We start from the raw sequence: 22,247 nt of genomic DNA on the forward strand, positions 1-22,247 counted from the left end.
TTTCAATTACTTGTGGCAACTAGATAAGATGATAATGTACAAACTAATAGCTGACAATAGCCACCTAATGAACAGGTTCATGCCTTATGGAAGTAACAAGCTTCCATTTTTACTAGCCACTTGCAATCATAAATACGTATTTCTTCTGCTTCATGAAGAAGTTTACTATATATAAACTGAGATGTGCTCACCACAAAACCATCCAGCATAATTTGTTTTTGTAAGGACCATACACTTGCTTTTATGTTATGGAATGCATTAGTGCCATTGCGGGTGTAACAGTAGTGTTAACTGACTTATTGTTTTACATCCCTGTAAATGGATTCTGAGTAATGCTATACTTACAACATCGAACTTCTGTGTGATGTTCCCCTGGACATCAAGTAAATAAACTTTGCCATAATGTGTTCCCAGTGCCAAAAACTGTGAAAGAAAGAGAGTGATTACATAAACACAAAGACATCACAAGGAATACTACAGCAATGCTAAATGAATGCCAGCAACACCGGGGAAATGAAAAAAGCCCACCACTTTCTATAGAGAAAGGTTATTTTAACTATACCCAAAGAATAAAACAGGGCTTCAAGCCCATATTACTGTGATAGTGCAAGTTAGCTGTCAGAATGAGTCATGAGGACCCTTATCCACTGACAACTAATGGTGTGTCTGCAGTCTGTACACACCAGCTGATGGACTGTGGCAGCAAATTAAAAATGCAGTGTGAGAGCAAGAACCAACAGAGATCTGAAATAGTTCCTAGATCCTTTCTGTAGCTTTGTTTCAATCCTAATATTTCCTTTGGCTTTAATTTTAATTCTCCTTTATTATTAAAATAAAAACAAAGTGCTCAAACACTGCAAAAGGCCAATTGTAAGCCACTGGTAAAATACAGGTGAATTATGGAAGGTCTCTGACAGTGCATTTAAGCACACAGATAACTCCCGGGTTTGCTGTCCTTCACATAGTAACATTCCTAAATAGAACACTACCAAGACAAACACACTTTGAAATCACAGGAGTCTCATTCTAAAAATAGTAGGAAAATAAAGAAATCTCTACCTAAATCCATACTATCACAAACTTATTTTGATACAAACAAGAAGGGAATTTATTCTGAGAGACCAGCTGCTAATTGAACATGAGAACTACACCTAAACAGAAAAGATAGAATTTCAGTACTACTTGATTTATGACAGAGGTTTCTTTTATTTGCCCCCTCCCCCACCCTCCCACTTTCAGCATTACTGAAATAGTCTGGGCTACTCAATTCTCTGTATTTCACTGCATGTGAGCATGCTTCATTGCAACCTCTAATGAAATGCTCAAATTTACAGGCACTGCTAAGCGTGTCAGTCAGGCAGCACAATCTTTAAAAAATAACCTTACAGAAAGTCAAGGTTTAAAAGGATTTATCAAAATGGAATTGCTTAAAATGAAATTTCAGTTCAGGCACTTAAAATATGAAGCTACATTAAAAGGAGTCAAGAAAGGGAAAGAAGGGGTTCATTAGAAATTCATTCCCTGCAATGCCTTTCACTCCTGCAAGGTTGCCTTTTTTCAGGAAGAAAAAAGTCCCCCGGGTAAAAAAATCAATACTGGTTAATAAAACATCAGGTGTGCAGACATAACTAGGTATGACTATTCCAGTGCACAGGCCTGCTTGAATGCACCAGGTGCCATGACGATTAGTCATCCAGTGCAGACAGCAAGCCTGGTGAAAATATGATGCTTTAGCAGCAAAAATGAAAAAAAAAATTCAGGGGGGAAATTAGTCTGAATGCAGAAGCCAGGTCTCAGGATTCCCAGCAAAGTTAAACTGCTTTAGTCAGAGTCATATTTTACATATTACTGTATAATTTTTCTAATGATACCATTTAGCAGGGCTTTTCCTGTTCATTCAGGGAAAAAAATCCCCCAAAAACCCAACCAGAATGAAACAGAAATACCCTTGCAAAACCTATAACCCAGCTTTATTTTTAATCTCTCTGTTGGAAGAGACCTATTCCTAAAAGACTGCAGTACCTGGCTTCTAACAATATTGATTCTTCTCATAAATAGTGTAACTAGTATGCTGGAAAACTGGAAGTGCTGGGATACTTCAACACTTTTCCTGTATTGTCACGCTTTGTGACAGCATAGTAAAAGCTGTATCTGCACATCCTTATAGAAAAATCCTGTTAAACTCCTGGCTTTCAAAATTTACTTGAGATGCAGGAATAAAAGGTAACAGAAACAGGCCACAGACAAAGAGGAAATGCTTGCCAATTTTCCAAATATCTGTGTAACTCTAAGTTATCAAAAACATTTTAAAAAGACTTATTGTTTTCATTCACACAGTTAAAATACAAGCTTCATCTTAAGAGCCTCTTGAGCCACAGCAACAGTCCTCTGAGGAAAAGAAACACAGCACAAGTCAATCTAAAAATACAGCCAAACAGTAAAGATAGATCCCTCAACAACAACTGTTAAGGAGATATTCCTGGCTATGAAAAATGATACATTCAGAAAACAGCTACTATGTTTTATATACTAATAGCTGACAAATCATTAACTCATACTTTCCAATGCACTTCAACATGCTTCAATATTCTAAAATGTTTTTCAAGATTTATAGAAGAGAACTCATAAAATACAAAAGCAATTGTTTAAGCCACTAAAGAACCATATGAAGCTTATTCTTTTTAAGAACAAAATATTAATTCTTCTTAAAATTTCTTTACTTTGCATTGTCTGCTACTTTATCCCTATCCTTCTCTGGTACATCAAAATCTCTAGCATGTGCAGTTCCTCTCTTTATTTTTAACATACGGAATCAGGGAAGGAGAACAGGAAAGTATTAGGATGACACCCTCCAAAAGAAAAACCTAAGCAAATAAAAAAATACAGTAATATACTTTCTTCTACATGGTATTTACCAGTCTTTCACAGCTGAATATATGCTGAGCTCTTGGCATGATCAAGTTGGTCTTTACTGACACAGACTGTGCAAATAAGCACAGTATATACCAACTTCCTTTGTGAATAAAGAAAAGTTAGGACTGTATTCTGATTGTAGTTCATAATACTGTTCATAATTAAAACTGAGTGAGCATTTTTCTAGTAGCTTATGTAAATGTCTCATCTAACAAATCACTGCATCTTGAATTCTCACCTCATTTCCTCATTGAGAAAACGTATTTCTCACTGAAAAAATGCTTCATAAATACAAGAAGGGAATTGATTCTGGGAGATCTGCTGTTAATTGAACCATGTGAACTACTTGTTTTATCACTGAAAAAATGTGGATTGTTCAATACAGGTTAATGGTGAATTTTGTTTATATTACTGTTGCCTTGCAGTACAACTCTAGATTTGGCATCACTTCCACAAAGAAACATACTGATACATTATAGCCACAGGTAAATATATAAAACCAAGCAAAAGTGCTATCTCAGCCACAAAGTCACATAATACCTTTTCATGCACTGTCATACAGCTGGCTGCATCCTTCTGGAGAATTTCAGTCACTCCATTAGAAAGTCGTTCATACTTGAGCTTAGGTTCTTCTTCACTCTCATCCTCCTAAATTTTTAGAAGTGTAAGAAAAAGGGAACAAGAGAGAAAAAACAACAGAAATATTTAGAAGCTTATTTTAGATAAAAACAAATTTAAGATATCCCAAAACCATCACACAACAACAGGCGAAGATGGATCACTGCGATCTCTTCACAACAGCCATTACAATCAAAAGCCAAACTTTCACAGTTTATTCATCTGAAGGGGTTTGGGCTGTGCTTTTTTTGTTACTGGTTTTTCTTTTTACTCCAAGGTTCTGGGTGCAAAGACTGTATAGCAGCATGTCAATTCAGCCGTAAGAGGCACTTACTTGATATCTAAAAAGCAGGAAAAAATGTGCATGTGTACTTTGTTACATAAAGTTATTCATTTGCAATTTAGAAGTAAAATACAAAAAGGATGGATATGATGATGAACGATGATAAAATAATGTGTGCCACTGTAGCCACAATGAACTGTAAGCTGAAGCATGCACGTTATAAGAAACTTCACGACCTTTACAAGATGCTGCATCTCTGTAGGAAGGATAGAGGCAAAATGCTGTGAACAAAAATAAGAAGAATCCACTAGGAATAAGTTAATTGTATAAAATCCACCAATGGGCTTATGGTAAAAAACCCCAAACCTATAAATATGTTTTCTGGGAAAAGAATCTGGACACAGTATATTCCTATGAATCACCTTGAAAGGAAACCAAGCTAAAAAACAAAAAGCAAAACAAAACAAAACCCCTCAAAAAACAAAAAAACAAGCCGCAAATTTATTGCTCAAGGAAGACCTAATATGTTTATCTCTTAGGAAAAGAAAATCCCAGTTGCAAAATAGCTCTTTGGTCACAGGCATCTATCTGTAGCAGACAGTCTACAAAAGTACAAAGCCAGAGAGATTCCACAGGCTTCAGTAAGTCTCAGTTAATCTAATACATGCACTGACATACACAAACCCTTATACATCCCTTGGTCCTCACTGGGAAACAGTACACCTGCGATAATATTCTGCTACACTTGCTATTGGCTGTAATGAATATATCAACAGTATGTTGATATATTGTATGAGTATATATGTATGAGTATGTTTCCCACATAAAACCATAACTTTCATTCTTAAGCAACCAGAATATACCAGTGCAGTGCTCTAGTTATAGGAGTGCCTTGACTTCCCACCAGCCACTGCCTTCCAATCCCTAAAAATGCACAGTCTACAGCAGAGCTGTATTTGTGCAACACTTTCTTGCAGTCAATGATGCAAAACATAACTTTGGAAGAGAGACATGTTAACAGGTTAATAAAAACGTATTTTGTTTAAACTGCCTTTGCAATACTAAAGGCAGTCTTTCCCAAGGTAAATAGTACGGTCATTTACTATATGTGCTACCATCATATACAGTAACATGAACATAACCACATACAAAACACAAAAAAGCCATATATACCTATGAAAACACAAAATATTTAGCCCCATGCTTACAGAAATATGCTGCAAACAGTCTGTTTTAAAATGTTATGTGAGAGTTTGACAGAATACAAATGAGATTAATACAGGGATGTCAGCAGTGCATGACGTAGGAGTATGAAGTGAGGTGTCAAAATGTCCACCACGAAACAATTTTATTCAGTAAATCTAACACTGAACAAAGTTGTTACTAGACAGAATGACAATGTCAAATTACAGGTCTGTATATAAATCAGTCAAATTCCTCATGCCTACAGATCGTTAATAAATGGCTGCAAGGTAGAGGGAGGAGGTAAAGTGAAAGTAAAAAGCATACATGTGATGGAAGGAGGGTGTAAGGAAGTATGTGTCCATTTTATAACAATTAACACATTACTGCATTTTATACATTGCTTACAAAGATGACACTTGAAATGCATGGGCAATCATTGAATAAATTCATAAAAGTAAAAACTGAACTCCAGTCATCTAGTTTTTATAAGATCCCACATGTTGCTGGGGCCTGGACATCCTATGTGCAACCAACATGAAAAGTAAATTCTAGTCTCTTGAGTAGTTTGCATAAAATCATTCATCCATGGACCATTAGATAAAGTTACTGTAAATAAGTTTTCCCTGTCTTATTTATGAGTGAAAACTAAATAATTTTTTCTGCACATGCATATACAAAAAATATATACTTTCAGAAGTCAGTGCACCAAAGCATTCTGCTAGGCTTCAAAGTAAGTAAATAAAATGAAAACTCCCAAATATTAGGCATGATGATGTACCTATTTCACGCTTTCTTAACAGGTATCTTCTATGTTAAATAAAAGTCAAGCTAAAAGGTGAACTGAAATGAGGTTGGGGCACTTTACTCTAAACAAAATGAAATAAAAAGGTGATTTGCAGGATTTTTCTACTGCTTCAGACTCTGATATATTAAACGTATTTGATGATCTCTTATTTAGAGTATCAGGGTTTAATAATTTTAAAGGTATTTTTCTATCAGGAAAAGCTTTTATGTAGTTTGAACTTCTAAAGTAAACACAAGCCACTGTTAATAAAAGCAAATCAATAATTTTTGTTAAATTTTAATAATCTTGAAAACCCACAAATTAAACCATGAGCAGCCTGAGTTGAGATGTCAGTTAGCTGTGTTTCTATGACAACCTAGAGGAATAGTACAAGTCCTGACTTACAGCAAAGCTAAGATATAAACAGTGACATTTACCCCATACAAGAGAACTCACAGCTTTCCTTTTTAAAAGAAAAAAATAATAAAAAAATCAATTGCGGCACTTGGATTTTCAGTAAGTGTATGACACTTTCATTAAACCCTCCTAGAGGATTCTAAAATTTGAAAATAAATTTTATAACACTGCTTTTTGAACCACCACTTAATGCTACTTCAATATTTAATGCCTAAAATTATCTGAAACAACAATACTGAATCTTGAGATTCTCGATAAATGTTTCAAGAGAGAAAGAAACATTTACTGCACAAAATGTGCAAAGCACTTCACACATGATGGCCTTAAATTCTGACAGGGAAGGAGACCCACAGAGCTGTCAGGAGGAAGGTACCTTTGCAATGTTGTAAAATAAATAGTGATAATTTTTCAACAACAGGAATACCAACTTGAAACTCATACTCCATTTGATTTTTGTCTTTCAAAGCTAAAGCTAGCAGTCATATCACTAAAACATGTTGTAAAGTACAGGTATCCATAAACATTTCCCATTGAAAGCACATTTCTAACAGAATTAAATAATCTAATTAGCCCCTAAGACTAATACAAACCCCCTCCTACTTAGAGCTCTTTCAGTGGTCATTGCTGAACACTCCTGAACTGAAAACAAATTCCTCTTCATTCACCTAGCACTTGCTCAATACCAACTCTTCTGATTTAGATTTATATATATATTTATATATATATTTAGATTTATAAAACTAATGAGAGCCGGAAATATGCAACGAGCTCTCAACAGGACAGTGCCACTGCAAGGGATGCTCACCAGCCTTTCTGAACCCAGGTTCACAACCTTCTCAGATATTCTGCTCCATGTTTCCTAGCTTTGCCTACAGGAACCACTGTACTGGAATCATGAGTAGGAAAAAAGAAAAAAAATCTGAAATCAATCCTTGTGAAGAAGATTTCCAGAAGAAACCTGAGCAGTTCCCAGAGTTATTCCATTAGCCCACATTTGCTCCTGCAGCAGAAGATCTGCCCACAGGACAGTCTGTCACATGAACTACATGCTCTATTGATTACAGATACTCTAATTATTTTACAGATACTGACAGCAAAGTCTCATCCTTCCCACACAATTTACCCTCAAAGCTTTTCAAAGCCTTTATGAAAATAAACATTGCATACATTATAAGGTAAGTGTCCTTCCCATTTGCTGCACACCTTCTGACCAGTCCCAGCTAGAATACCAGTTACTCTAAGTGTCCATTCTAGCCTTGTTTATACCTGCAAGGTTTGATCCTGCAAAGCATTTAAACTCCAATACAAAGATAGCTGAGGTCCATCACTGAAGCAATTTCAAAAAAGACACACTCAGAGCCTACTGCAACAGGGCCCCCTAGTCACAGGCCTTCTTAAAAGGCTATGTCTGAAAAGAAAAAGACAAAATAAACAAAACCCCTACAGTTAATTTTCTTTTTTTTTTACAGGCTTCCTTTCAAGTTTACATTGATTTCAGAGGTTATAAGAAAAATGTCAAATTACCTCCTTTCCTCCTGGCCAGGACAGGGTTAATTTTTGCAGTAGCCAGGAGAGGCATGGCTAGGGCACAGAGGTTATCCTATACCACCTCATGTCATTGCCAGGTGTGGGGAGGGAAGGGGACCCTTCTGAGGAGAAGGAGTTCCTTCTGGTTGAGCAGAGGATGGGTTGGGTAATGCTGGTTCCAAGCCAGACTAGTGAGTATGAGTGAGTATTTTTGCATGTGAATTCCTCTCTCTCTTCTGTACACTTTAGTTATTAGTACTGCCACTGTTACCGTTCATTTACTTATCTCATTGCTGTTTCCAGTAAATCGCTCATATCTCAACCCATCTGTCCCTTTTGTGCCTCCTACTCTCCTCCCCAGCCTGCTGCAAGGGAAGGAGAGGAGGGGAGCAAGCAAGCAGCATGTGGTTTGTAGAGTCTCAATGGGTGGGAGCACTAAGTGAGGAATACCATTCCCAAATCACAACACCCGCTAGCTTACTGGGTCATTCAAAGTACTCTGCCTCTGTGTGTCTGAATATGTAATATTTAGGACACATTATAAAATCTCATAAAAAAAAAAAAAACAAAACCAAAAACCAAAACCAAACGAAAAAACCCCATTCTGCTGCAAAAAGTGTGACCCCAATATTACTGCAAAAAAGTGAGAAGAGACTACTTGGCAATTTATGAGAGTAGCTTTTCTTGACATTTAATACAGCTCAGACCTTTAGAAACCCTAGTATGAAATCAGCAATTTTATTTATTTAAACAGTCATCACTATCACACCAAAGAAAAAAATTAAACCAACTAGTTACAGCTCCAGAATTACTAGTTTACATACTATATGAAAATCTCCAGTAGAACCAAAGAAACCAACTCAAATTATTTTTGAATTAAAATAAAATTTCACAGAACATTTTCAGTTATGCAAAGATGAATAAACACATCCTTAGTGCTCTGCTGGGGGCAGCTTCACTTCTTATAGAAATTCAATGACAAATATAAAAGGAAACCAACATAAAAAGACATCAAGCCCCAAAATGAAGTCTCCAGGGATAGTTACTTATTTCTCTTGTACATGTGCAGAAGCACAAAGTGCAGCAAAATACGCAGCAGAACTCCGTTGCCAACATCACTTATTACCTTTCTTGGTTTTGACATCTTGACTTGATCCAAGGTATAACCAACTCCAACTCTTTTGTAATTTTTTAATGGAAATAATGTCTTAATCAGAGCATTGACTGATTGTCTCAGCTTTAGTTCCGAGGGCCTATGAGGCTGGCTGAAAATGATCTTTTATCTATAAATCCCCTATTTGACATGGGAGCAAATAGTACTTAGCTGAGTGGCTGGTGTGCAGCCGAGAAGCAGAATGGATAGCTTCTAGCCAGACTGCTATGAAAGGCACATCATCAGTGGGGTTTTACATCACCATCTGACCCCCCCCAGCTGTCTGCAAACCCTTTTTTTCACCAGACTTGCTTGGAAGGGCAGGATTGCACCCAGGACAGATGTGCAAACCTTACTTTGGACAAAGGAGCCCAACAAGCACCTTTACAAACTTAAGGTTAACTGCCACAGGATTTTCATGACAAGACAAGTACTACCCAACAGAAGACACAGATAAAGCTTTCTATTTAAACTTTCCCAGCATTTCTGTACCTGGGAACTGTACCAAATGGGTCATAATGCCTCCTTTGGCCCAATAAGGAAATTATGACGATTTTCAGCCTTTATCCTTTCCAGTTCAGCTCTCAGACCTTTGTTAGGACCCAGCTATTCATTCAAGGTAAAGAGATACTGATTTACAAATGAACCTGATTTTACACTTGCTGAACCCCATTCCCCAAAATCTACAGGGAAAATATCTAACACCAAGTCCCTCAGACAAACAGGTGCACTTATCTGTCATCTCTAGTTTTCTCTACCCACATTATATTTAGGCTAAATGTGGCTCAGACAATCTGGTAATCCAGATAACCAGATAGAGGCCTCTATATTCTCAGTATCACCCCACAAATATCCATGTGCATAATTCCTCACTTCCTTCTTTACCATGTTTCACACCCAAACATTTTCTAATAGCTGTATGCTAAAACACTGAGATTTACCATATTTTTCTTGTATCTGTACAATGGCAGTAAGTAAGCTTGACAAACCATACAGTTTCTTCAGCTTGGAAATAATGCTTCAGTTTAGACACCCTTGCCCAGCTAAGACAATGAGCAAATTCTTCAACTTTGCTGATTTGGACAGTGAGGCAAGATGCAGGCTGACCAACTCCCTACTACAGCTCTGCAGGACTAGATCTGCTGACAGGGTTACTCTCAGCAGAGTTTTGGGACACAAATGGAAAAGGAAAACAGTGACTCTGCCTCACCACAGTATTATGAAGGTTAATATTGAACAACTGCCTTCACAGTACCAGTGAAACTCACCTATAATCCAGTATCCAAAACACATAAAGAGGCTGGCTCCCACTCTAACACTTAACCTCTACTTTTAGGACTGCAGAATCTTGAAGGCTCACAAGTCTTCCCCAAGTCCCTCCCGCCTCACAAATCTCTTCTGCTCCATCCCCTTGTAACCCTCAGATGGACCTTTTCTGATACCCTAATTTCCCTCCAACAGTTTATCAAGCCCTCACAGCCTAGACTACAAGTCCAGTTTCAACACTTTTCAGTGTGCCTGCCAGAAACCCCATCTTCTTCCTCTTCAAAACTATCATGTCCTCAGTTGGAAGCTCACTTCCACCCAGGCAATCCTCATGGCATAGCTTTCCTATACAGAGTTTTTAATGACTGCTTATAGCCTGACATGAAGCAGCTGTTCACAGGACACCAGAATTCAGCATGAACAGCTCATCAAATATACTATAGGTGGTTCCTGGAAAAGGCAAACCACAGCTCCCATCCCAGCACCACACCCACACCACCTCAGAGACATTCAGACGACACAAATCAAGACTAACCACTGAATAAATGAATTTGGCAATGCAGACAATTATTATCTTGTATTTCAATGACCCCTTTCCATATCTTAAAAGCTCAAATGTTCTTATAATACATGGAAGGAAAAAGGAATTTTATTTACTAATTCAGGGTTGATATATGCAAATGAACACACTGCTCATTTGCAATACAAGGGAATACGGCAAATGAATAAACATATCTAGCAAACAAACCTATTGCAAGTGAAAATACCACATGGGAGCAACAGATAACATATACAGGAGGGTTAATAAAAGTAGAAAATATTAAGCAGCAAACTGTAACCAATTGCTGAAATCTGTTGGTGAATTTAAGGAACTAACATCATCATGTCACAACACAGTTGGGAGATCCCTTTGACTTCTACCCCAGACAATGTCAAAGTCCCTGTACTATTTGGTAAAACCAATGAATAGGTTGTTTATTGAGAACATGAAGAAAACTCCTAATCTTTACCTACTAAATGGCTTACCCTGCTCACAACTTGAAGTACAATAACAACTGGGTTATACCTGTGATAAGCTAAATTTGCCTTCTCCCCCTCTTCCTTGCTATATTCCCATTTCACAGTCACAAACCAGTCAGTCTTTATAAATCCTACTATTGCCTTATGACTGCAGACATCAGAATATCACTTGTACTTTAAAGATGAGCGGTAGAAGTTTTGAACTCTACACATGAGATTGGTGTATTATCTATTTGATATAAGAAGAAACCCAGGAATATTTCTGGACATTTGTCCACTTCCTTCTACCCTAAGTGTGACAGCTGCACCAGGTCTGTAGCTGCACAGACAAAATTAGCCATAATAGACAACAACTTGACCAGCCTAGCTTGTTAGAGATTAGTGGTAAACAAGTCCCTGAGTATGATAATGGTAGGGTGGATTCAAATTCTAACAGGGGATCCCAGCCAATCCCATTGACTCATGAATGCACCCATATCATTGGCCAGTGAGCTGGGTGGTGCTATGACCTCAGCCAATCATGTATGCAAGTGTGGGAAATTTGAAGCCCTTATAAAAGGAGACTCCCAACAATAAACTTTGGCTGCTGCTGCATGAACTCGGTGTGTTCTTGTCACATTCCCGTCTCCAACATCAGCAACACCTAAGACCAAATATGTTCAACTTCAAGTAATCTGACCCACTATTAATTGCATTATGTGTGCATACCAGCAGAATCTTATTCTTCCTCAGCATCACTTGGAAAAATTTATTTGAAGATGATGGACAATTCTGGTCAGAATGGGGGTAGGCCAAAGGTTTGTCTTTGGAAAGTTTTAGAAGTCAAAATTGTCAAGAGATGCAAATTACTGAAGTGGGCAATGAGGACATAACACTAGCATTGTAAAGGAGGCAGCTATTTACTCAAAGTTCTTTCATTGTAACAACAGCCTTCTTTGGTGTTTGCCTCTGATGCTACCATTTTTGAAAGAAACTGCACACAAGACAACCTATTGCCTGCCATTCTGACATGGAAGTCAGGAAAAAACCCTAACCCAAGTCCTGCTTCTTCTCACACCAACTGGAACCTATGTTATAGTTTAGAAATAATTTAAATTATCATTATTTCTGAAAAAATAGCTGGAAATGCCCAACAAATAATGATTTTTTTTAAATTTTATTTTCATTACTTTACTCTGTACATCAGAAAACACATAAAGCATCATTTAGAATCTAATTAGGTCCTTAAAAAGACAACACCTTGTGCTGGTTTTGCAATAATTGATTTTTGGTGAAGATGGAAAAAGTCAGCTATGGAAGTGATTCTCTGCGAGGAGCTGCTAGCAGCTTCCTCCGTGCCTGGCAAAACCAATCACTGGCTAGCTTGGAAAACTGGCACACTGCTAAGCCAATTAGAAAATCTGGAAACATCTCTATGATAACACATTTAATAAACGAAAAAACTTTGGCAAGTTCTCTTGCTTCCTGCTCTCCACAAAGGAGTAGGGGGCTTGCTGGGGCCCTTTCCTGGAGGGGGCTGCTTGACCCTAGCGTGGCTGCAGCTCTCCTGGCATGGCTTGTAATGGACTTTATTTTCTTAGCTACTTTTAACCAGCTATGCTGCAGACAGAAAGGCAAAAGCAGCAGCAGTGTTTCTTTTTCCATACCCTGCATGAAGAAAAGGCATGGAGCCGGCAGCCAGCACAGCTTGCGCAGTGCCAGCAGAGACCATGTGACCAACAGAGAGAGGCATGACAAACAATTCCCTGATTGCAGAGCCTGGACAAGATCAACTTTTCAGCACTACAGAGCTCTATGAAAACTATCTCAATTGATAGAACTTGAGAACAAACAAACCTACAAACACCACCTCCCTCCTGAGTCAGAGAAAAAGTGAAGACACGTGAGGAGAACAATATGGCGACACTAATGTTTGGTGCAAAAGAGGGAGGGAAAAGAGGAAGTGCTTTGAGTGTTGGAGCTGAGATTCTTCTGCAAGCTGTGTGAGGACTATAATACAACAAACTGTTTCCCTGTAATTCATGGGGGATCTCTGTAATTCATAAAGTCCATGGGGGGAAAGGTCTTCTAAAAGTTTGTTTTAGTTTTCATTATCCTCTTTTAATTCTGTTAATAATTTTTTTTCCTTTATACCTTTTAAAGTTTTGAGCCTGTTTTGCCTTTAAAGTGTTTTCTCCTAATCCTTATCTCACCCCATGAGTTTTCTTTTCCCCTGCTCAGCTTAACTATAGCTGAAGAAAATGAATAAACGATTTTCGTAGGTGCACTGGCATTTGACCAGCATCAACCTATCACATGCCTCAAATTCATTTACTAAAGCTCCTCAAGTAGATGTCCCCATACCTGTTTTTTAAAAAGACTTCTGTGTTCTGAAGTGATGCAAACACACCCTCCCCGACAGCCATTTCTAGGTCTTATCTGTTCTTCCTTCATAAGAAAAAAAAATCCAGAAGCAAGCAGAAGACAGCAGTCCATCCCCCAGTATTTTGGATGGTATATCCACTTCTGCTGAAGAATCAAGAGCCTCAGAGCAAACAAGGAGAATTATTGTAATACGATGTGTAACTATTATGACACGCAGCTTCATCATTGCCATTTCTTCATCCCTAGGATATGGTTTCCAGACTTCTGCTCCTACCTCTGTGATAAAGGGACTACCTACACTATTTGCAGAATTAGGATCCTAACTCAATCTCTCTCAATGCAATCACATCTCTAAGGGAATTTAATTTGGGAAAGCCAAGAAAAACTCAGACTAAGGCCTTTAACCAGGCTGCTTGATAGTACCAAAACTGGAATACAATTTTATTGCAAGCTTTTGTTTTACTTAAACCCTGAATTAAATACTGAGCACTTTACTAGACCCTTTGGAAGCTCACTAAGAGAACACAAACCTCTTTTCCTCCATTACTTTCCTATCAAAAAGGTGTTCCTGCAAGAAAATTTTAACAAAGCAGAAAAAAAAAATGGTTTAAGAATGAGAATAGCAAAAAGCATTTCATCTTGAAGTCACTGGTTCAGAAGTAGATAGAGCAACAGTGGATAAAAGCTAGAAAAATCCATCAAACTTTCCAAGTAGCACAAGAATTAATTTCAGTTCTTCAACTATTAGCACACAAGAAAACAAAAGGCACGAAGACTGAAATTTCTAAACTATGACAGCACGTTTGTGACTTATGCTGCTAAAAATATTTTCCCCTAATTCTATAATGAAAATACAGTAACGTTAGTTCAGTGAAAAGCATGAATAACCTCTGATCTCATTCCTTTACAACTGTTCATAAGGCACATCACCAACACTTTTCCAGTACCTAGCTGTAAAATTGGTAAATATGGATTAGGATGGGAAAATTTCACACAGCAGCTTTCTGTTCTTCCCATGCATTTCCACAGGGATTTATTTAATACCCTGGGAAAATGCAGATATACACCAAGAGCATGGAATTAAGATGATATGGCTGCCTATGAATATGTCGCAAAAGAGGCTGCATTTACAGTATGAAATGACACACAGATGAAAGACAGAGAGCATTTTATTTCATCACAAAACTGTTGTGACATACAGAATATTAGATTATATTTGCACAACACCAATTGAAGATTTACTCCTACAGGTTTGAAGGAGCTGGGCACCAGTCAAGTTTTGAAGCATAAGTAACACAGAGATGACATACTGCACATGACCAATCCTCATAAATGGCATATTTAGAAAAAAAATAGTAGTAAAAATTCCATATAATACAATTTGGTTTCATTTCAACTACGTCAATTTATTTTACTGATAGTTTTGTGCATGACAAAGAACACCTGAAACTTCCAAATCCACTTCAGTGTTCAAAAACATAGGATAAATCCATCCACATCAAGCGCACAATAGAGAGGCAGCACAGGATAGGCTGTTTTATCTTCCACATCCAAATCCAATTCCAGCACAGAAAAATCCGAACTCAGTTCAAATGTCAATGAAGCTACGCATTTCTACTTTTATTGTCCTTTTGCTGACTAAGGAACTTGGGCAAACATTTGTTTCCCCTGTGAACACTACTCAAGCAACTACCCAGTTGCCACCTTGTGATCTACTGCATATGAAAAGCTGACAGTGCAGTTTTGAGAATAGCCGTTTTTGAAGCTCACCTGCCCACCACTGGGGAAGAGCTGAATTTCACCATTACTTTCTTTTTGCAGCCAAGAGTGTTATTCCACACAGAGAAATACATTTAGTGTTTTGGAAAATCCACATCTGCATACTCTGCCAACACAGCATCTTTGCTACTGCATTTAATTTATGTAGGAAGCACAGCAGCATTTTTACTTTTTATGTATTCCACAACACACAGATAGACCAGGCACTTCTGGTTAATATTAATAGCTCATTAAATGAATTTAATTTTCACTCAAAACCAGAACATCTTAAAAGAAGATTGCAATAATCCATTTTTTCCTGCAAGTCAATCTTCTAATAATGTTTATTATAATGTTAGTTACTAGTCACTGCAAACTTGTTTTTCAAATTAATGTATGAAAAGATTGCATTTAAACTTCAATAAATAATTTACTATGCTCATCCTACTGACTCAAATTGATAAATTATTTGCATCATACATTTCCTCATCAATAAAGAGAACTTCGTACTTGGAATTTATGTAACTTTTCCTTCCATTCTCCCCAAAAGGCCAATTTAAATTAAAGCCAGGCAGAAGGAAACAATCTCTCTTCAGACTTCCCAGATATGTGAAACAGAATATACTTTTTGAGCATTTTCTCCCATTTTACATTTTTAAAAATAACCTAGTTGTCCTAGTTTAGGACAAATTTAGGGGAAAATTCCCACAACTCCCTCCCCCACCACCGGGTTCGGGAGGAATTTCCTCAGAGGAAAAGTGGAAAAAACTTGTTTATTGAGAAACAACGAAAAAAACACTCCCCAACACAAGAAAAACAGTCCGAGATGACAACAAATGTTTTCACCAGTCCAAGAGAGGGTGAGCAGTCTCTGCTGGGGAGGGTGCCAAAGCTTCTCTCAGGTGCAGACTCCGGGGGGTTTTCCCTTGATGTTCCCGAATCAGGGCCCGAAGCAGGTCCGATGTCTTCAGGGAAGGGAGGAAGGAAAGAAGGGGAAACACAAAAGCAGAAAAATGGCAAAAAGCAAGCAAAAAGCAGAAAGCAAGAGAGCAAAGCCAGCAAAGCAGCCTAAAGCTAGCAGCAAGCAAGCCAAAAGCAAGCAGCCGGGGGAGGGGCTCAGCTATAGACAAAACAAACTGGGAACATGGGAACAGGAAAAAAAACCCCACGATTTGGGATACAAAGCATGAAAATGTCCTGTCACCCCAGGACACTAGTGTACAACTATTCAATAGGAAGGAAAAGTGACATGATTAAAAGAAGTACTTTGGAAAAGGTCAGACAGGAGACAAAAAAAGGTAACTGGGACTAAAGTACAGTAGCCACATCTACCTTTCAACCATCCATTTTTCTTGCAATGGTGATGTCCCTTCAAATGCAACTATCCACAGAACAGCTTACCTCTTCCAGCCCAGTAATCAACACCCCAGGTTAAGAGAACGTTCTGATGGAAACACAGTATGACAAGGAGACTTTTTCACCAGATGCTTTATTTACTTGAAATGATTTAATTGCTTTGACCTAATCCAGGCCCAACCTACAAGACTAAAACTGGCAGTGTACTGAAAAGAGAAAGAAAACATGAAGGCTTTTTAGCTGCCTCTTTTTAAGGCTTACATTTTTTCCTGTGTTCCTGCTCTGATCAGTTTTCAAAGCCTTTAAGGAAAAAAACACTACCAATTTCAATGGGAAAAGTGTATCAGAGAGGGATATTCCTATACCACCAGAAATAGTTTGAGCAGTGGATTAACCAGGAATTTCTACAATATATTTCTCTCTACAAACTCTCAAGGAATTTACTAATATAGTGTTTAAATAACTAAATATGAAAAATATGGGATGTTAATTCATGTTCTTATGGGTTATGACATATTAAAACTATGAAAATCACTGTATATATGTTATATGAAAATATAAGTTTCAGTGTGCCTTGAAAATTTGCTAAGACAAAAAGCAGGCACCACCCTGGAATTTAACATTCAGAAAGGAGACAAAGGATTTACAGAAAACGGACATTCTCCTCAGCATCAGGAGAAGACACATTAAGATAAGCTATCAGTCTTCTCCCTGGATGGCAGAGTCGTCAGATCATTATCTTCAGCCAACCCCCTCATCAGACCCTTATCTTCAGCCACCACCCTCATCCCAGCATGGAACACAACCATTAGAGGACCATCATCATCCACACCTCCGGAGATGAACTTATACCATTTATAAAACCTTGGTGTCTATTCACTCCCGGGAAACCAGAGATAGACACCTCACAGCAAAAAGAAACTCTTTTCAGCTAAGCCGGAGATAACTATGAATTTGAATAACTAGCTTGGAAACAAAAGGACTATGAGGAAATTTTTGCCAGAGGCGGGATAAAGTGCATAAAAACTTAGTCCCGAACGAGGCCAATTCGTGAACCTAGGGGGTACGGCAGTCGGCCAGGTACTGAGTCCAGGTTCACCCTTGACTTTTTCCCAGGTAAAATCGTCAAGTATCTCCGCTGTGGGTGGTGTTGCCAAAATTCTGTAATTCAATCTTTTTGTTAATAAACTAAAATTATAATTTTAATTGGAATATTGTATTGGCATTTATAACACTAAACAAGAAACTAAATGAACAAACATGTTCCTTTCACAGGGTAACAGTGATCAAAACACCAAAAAATGTTAAGAAGGGGACATATAAAAATAGAAGTGCTAGAATGAAAATACATGCAATACTGATGACTAATATATTCATGTATCTAACAAAAAAACAGAAGAACAGAAATCAACGCACCTTTTTTTAAAAAAAATACTATTCTAATACCTCTTTGCAGAACATGAACATCTGCACTCACATGGCTTTTTTTTGTGATTTAACAAGTAGACAATAGCAAAACAAAACATTTCTGCTGTAGTGCAGCATCAAAAAAACACCCCAAAACCAAACAGTGACACGCCTTACATAATCAAGGATCATTTTTTGGGACATAGCACTCATTTATAATTCATGGGACATTTGTTCTTGAAAGGATGCTTCCTGTAAAAAAAGTCACATGTTGGATCAGCACAATTTCCTCTTAAACCCTGTAGTAAATTAGAATAGAGGAGAAAATTTTAAGCCTTTTATTCTTTGCTAATTAGCTAGCAAAACATAACCGTCTGACAGAAACCAGCTCAACTGAGAAAAGTAAGATTTTACAGAAACAATCGCATTGCGAGGAAGAATAATTTGAAAATAAATTCAGATTCAGGCTGTACATAATTTATGGAGATTTTTTTTCCTCCACAGTTTCCAAATACCCAAAAGTCAGATTACTTTGCTATCTATTTTTTAGATCTCAACGAATGTGACAGTCCAAACATTAAGCTTCAGATACTATAAAATAAAATTAAATAAGCCAGTGAAACCACATTGTACTAGGACTTTTCAGCCAAACATACCTGCTCAGATCCAGCCTCAAATCTGGCTGAATATTTGATGATTAGACAAGGTTGGGATAAGTAATGCAAATATACTTCAGAAAAAAAAAATTAAAACCCCCAAAACAAAAACTCACCAAAACCAAATGTCTATAGCCAAACATACAAAAAGTAAATACTTATGCTTCAAGACTACAGTAAAATTACTTCACAAAACAAGGAGGTTTTCCCCTAAGAATTAGAGGACTATTAGATATACAGCTTCCTCATCACACCATGGCATAATATATAGCAGTCTGGCTATGGGAAAAGAAAAAGCTTATAATCCCCCAAATCATATACAAGAACATGATACAAAAGTGTCAACTGTACTGTAGTTACCAGGAAATATCAATTACATTTCTACAAGTGCTACAAGTTCTACAAATTTTACAAGTAATAACAGTTATCTCTATTTTGAAAGTAAGGTCTGCTTAACATCTGAACTATCTCTGCTAATTGATACATTTGCATTTTACACATCCTGACTTAAATAGCTAGGAAGTACTTTTACACCAGGGCAGCCTTAGAACTCAATTTCCTGTGGAGCCATTGCTGGAACCAAACTTACATTGATGAGCTTTTAGATGACGTACATTCAGGAAGTCAATTTTTGCAGACTTCCACATTTGAGGCCTACTATTAAGCTCTACCACTAAGTCTGTGCAAATAAGCATCCTGGCAATTGTTAAAGAGCCTGTCATTCAAAACAAACCAGGCAGGCAGCAAAATAGCACTATAATCTTATTTGCTAGAAGATGCTAAAGGAATGATAGTAAGAGAATTGCTGCATGAGACAGAATTAATGTATATTTGATTCTTAGCTAAGATAATGGCACAAAAGTGTAAAAACAATAGAAAAAAGTCCATTTTGTTTACACATCCAGTTCAGACAGGCATAATTTATTCAGAATCAGAATATGAAGAATTTAAATTAAATTAATTGCAAGAGTAATTGTGTATGTAAAAAAATTTAGTACTATGGTAAGATGTTTGTGAAGTCCATGTCATAAGTATATATTTTTAATGGCTGCAAGAATTAGAATCTCTTATTCTAGAACTACCATCATAAAATACATGTCTGATTATTCAAATTATAGACCATTCAAAACAAATAATTACAATTTTTTGATCACAGGAGGTAGGAGTGAAGACATCAGTTTGATCTTAGCTCTGACCATATCTCAAATAATATAAGCAATCACTAGGAACATTTACACTTTGTGCTTTTACCATTTTGGTTTTATCTGAACAATCATTAGAATTAGTCTAATCAGTTTCATTCCTATTTTCATTAACTATTTACTGATGGTCAAGATACTAAAGACTGGACTTCACACTCGAAGATGACTAATGCAAAGTATTTTCGCAGGCATTAGAATGACAGTTGTCCTTTAGATCCAGTATCTACATTCTCAATACATAAATTTCCTTTTCACTTCTAGACATCAACTTTAACATAGATCTAGTTGAAATTTTAGGACTTTCAATTTTGTGAAAGATGCATGATGCCTATTTTTCCTTAGGGTAAAAACCAGTGAACCCCCACCAACGTGGCAACCCATTCATGATTAATTCTGCTGTAAATACTGATTTGCTACAGCTGACATCTTGAAAGGCCGTTAAAAGTGCCATTTTTTCATTGCAATAGGCTTTAAGAAAAAAAGAATCACCTCCGTAGGTAAGTATCTGTGTTCACTATCCTGTGGATGTCAAGCCTTGAGAGGATTACTGTTCTACCAAGTACTGAGTCCTTGCCCAAGGACTGTTAATCTCCACATCACAAACCACTATTAAGAATGAAAGCATTTCACACTGGGCAAAAAGAGTCTGGCCCAGGGAGCTGTTCCACAGAGCAATGATTAAGGGCAAAAAAACCCCTGCCTCTCACCAATATTGCCATTCAGTGCCACTGAAGACAACCACTCAATGGCAGAAAGAAAACAAAATCCCATAAGAAACAAAGCCATCTTCCACTGTAAAAAGTTTTTTCCGGAATCCACCACTACAGTCTCTGCACTATCCACTGTAATAGAAATTAGGATTTCTGTCTGCTTAGTCTGGAGATTTGTCTCTTGGTAAAAAACAAAATCTTCCTATAATAGCAAGTCCATTAAAGTTTCATAAGTCTAGGAGCCACTCAGATATATGAGTGAAAACACTCAAGGTAATAGTCTTCTCTGTGTCAACTGTTCTTGCTGGTGGGCCACAACCTAAGCTGTTCAGCCACCTTTATTTCTTTCTTCCTGTAGCTATCCTAGACCAGCCCGATATAATTAACTCTTTCATATCTTTTATGGTTCCTTCAATGATGGCAGGTTTGGAGTTAGTACATTACAGCTCAGGGACAAACTCTTGAACTCTGTAGCTTCCTTTCTCTCCTCACCCCCAGCCCCCTTTTCCCATCACCCACATTAGTGTAGGCAGACCTCTCCAGGAAATGAGACAATTTTGACAAAACATCATCTCAAGAACAGCGAATCTACAGGACATGATTAAGTCTAGACTGTGAAGCTATTAAAATAACAAAGTAATTACCTGAATGTATTATTATTGCATATATAATTATACTTACAAATTTTCATTTTATTAAAACAGAAGCAAATGCACTTGAATTTATCTCTCAAAATAATTTATTTTACTTAATGGGGCAATTGTGGGGTTTTTTTAAATCTAAAGAAGCTTCTAATAGCACTTCGCAGCTTCTTTTTAATAATTTAAGCCCAGATCAACAACCCTTGCTACATAATACTGGCCAAACATGTAAAAACCACCAGTGAAATAGTATTTTTCTCTCCACATTGACAAAAAACTACCACTGACCACACTAACACAGACTGGAGTGTGAAACATTTTAAGAAGGTTTACCTCAGATTCATCTGTTGATTCCTCATTAGACCTGGTTTCCTGAAAATGACACAAAAAACAAAAGGGGTAAATAGCTAAGTATACGCATAATTGTGCAGTATTTCCCTTTAAGAAGTACTTTTAAACCCTTATTAAGAAATTAAAGACAAAGCAGAAGCAACTCAAAAGTTCAGAGTTTCCATCCTTGTCATTCATACTAGATTTATGCTTGCACTTGCATGCAAGTACCATGAGTGGTACTCAGGAGCAGCAGGGACACTGTTGTCAGTTACCCTATGAGAGAGTGATTTGGCCGTCTGAGAATCTGCCCCTGTGATATCTTCCCCACTTCCAGAAGCAGCACCAAATTTTGACAAGAAACTGCCCATATCTTAACTTCCATAGCAGAACAGCATTCTCAAGTTATCCACACACCAGCTTTGCTATTCAGTTATTCAGATGTTAATAGGCTTATTTTAAACTTAAACAATTTCAAACCATTTTCCATAGAAATCCATCATTCAATGATTTTCTCCTTCACATCTGATGTTAATGCAAGACACGGCTTTCTCCTACCTTTGAAACAACTGTACCTTTAAATCATCTCTCTCTGCAAAGATGATTCTTCCTACCCTACAAAAAAATTTTCTAAGTCAACTCCCGCTCATCTCTTGT

The 22,247-nt window shown here is 37.3% G+C and overlaps 1 protein-coding gene across 2 annotated transcripts in view; it reads right to left on the reverse strand.

Moving 5' to 3' along the window:
• Window positions 1–22,247, reverse strand: part of VPS41 (VPS41 subunit of HOPS complex) — a 111,127-nt gene that overhangs the window by 85,168 nt on the left and 3,712 nt on the right. For both annotated transcript variants that reach the window (XM_063405127.1, XM_063405120.1), the window contains exons 2-4: window positions 21,594–21,632; window positions 3,454–3,561; window positions 346–423 (exon numbers count right to left, since the gene is read on the reverse strand). In XM_063405127.1, the coding sequence (XP_063261197.1) occupies window positions 346–423; window positions 3,454–3,561; window positions 21,594–21,632 (225 nt within the window). The remainder of the gene's footprint in view (window positions 1–345; window positions 424–3,453; window positions 3,562–21,593; window positions 21,633–22,247) is intronic.

The sequence above is a fragment of the Prinia subflava genome, chromosome 1 (assembly GCF_021018805.1).
Source record: "Prinia subflava isolate CZ2003 ecotype Zambia chromosome 1, Cam_Psub_1.2, whole genome shotgun sequence".
NCBI classification, from domain to species: domain Eukaryota; kingdom Metazoa; phylum Chordata; class Aves; order Passeriformes; family Cisticolidae; genus Prinia; species Prinia subflava.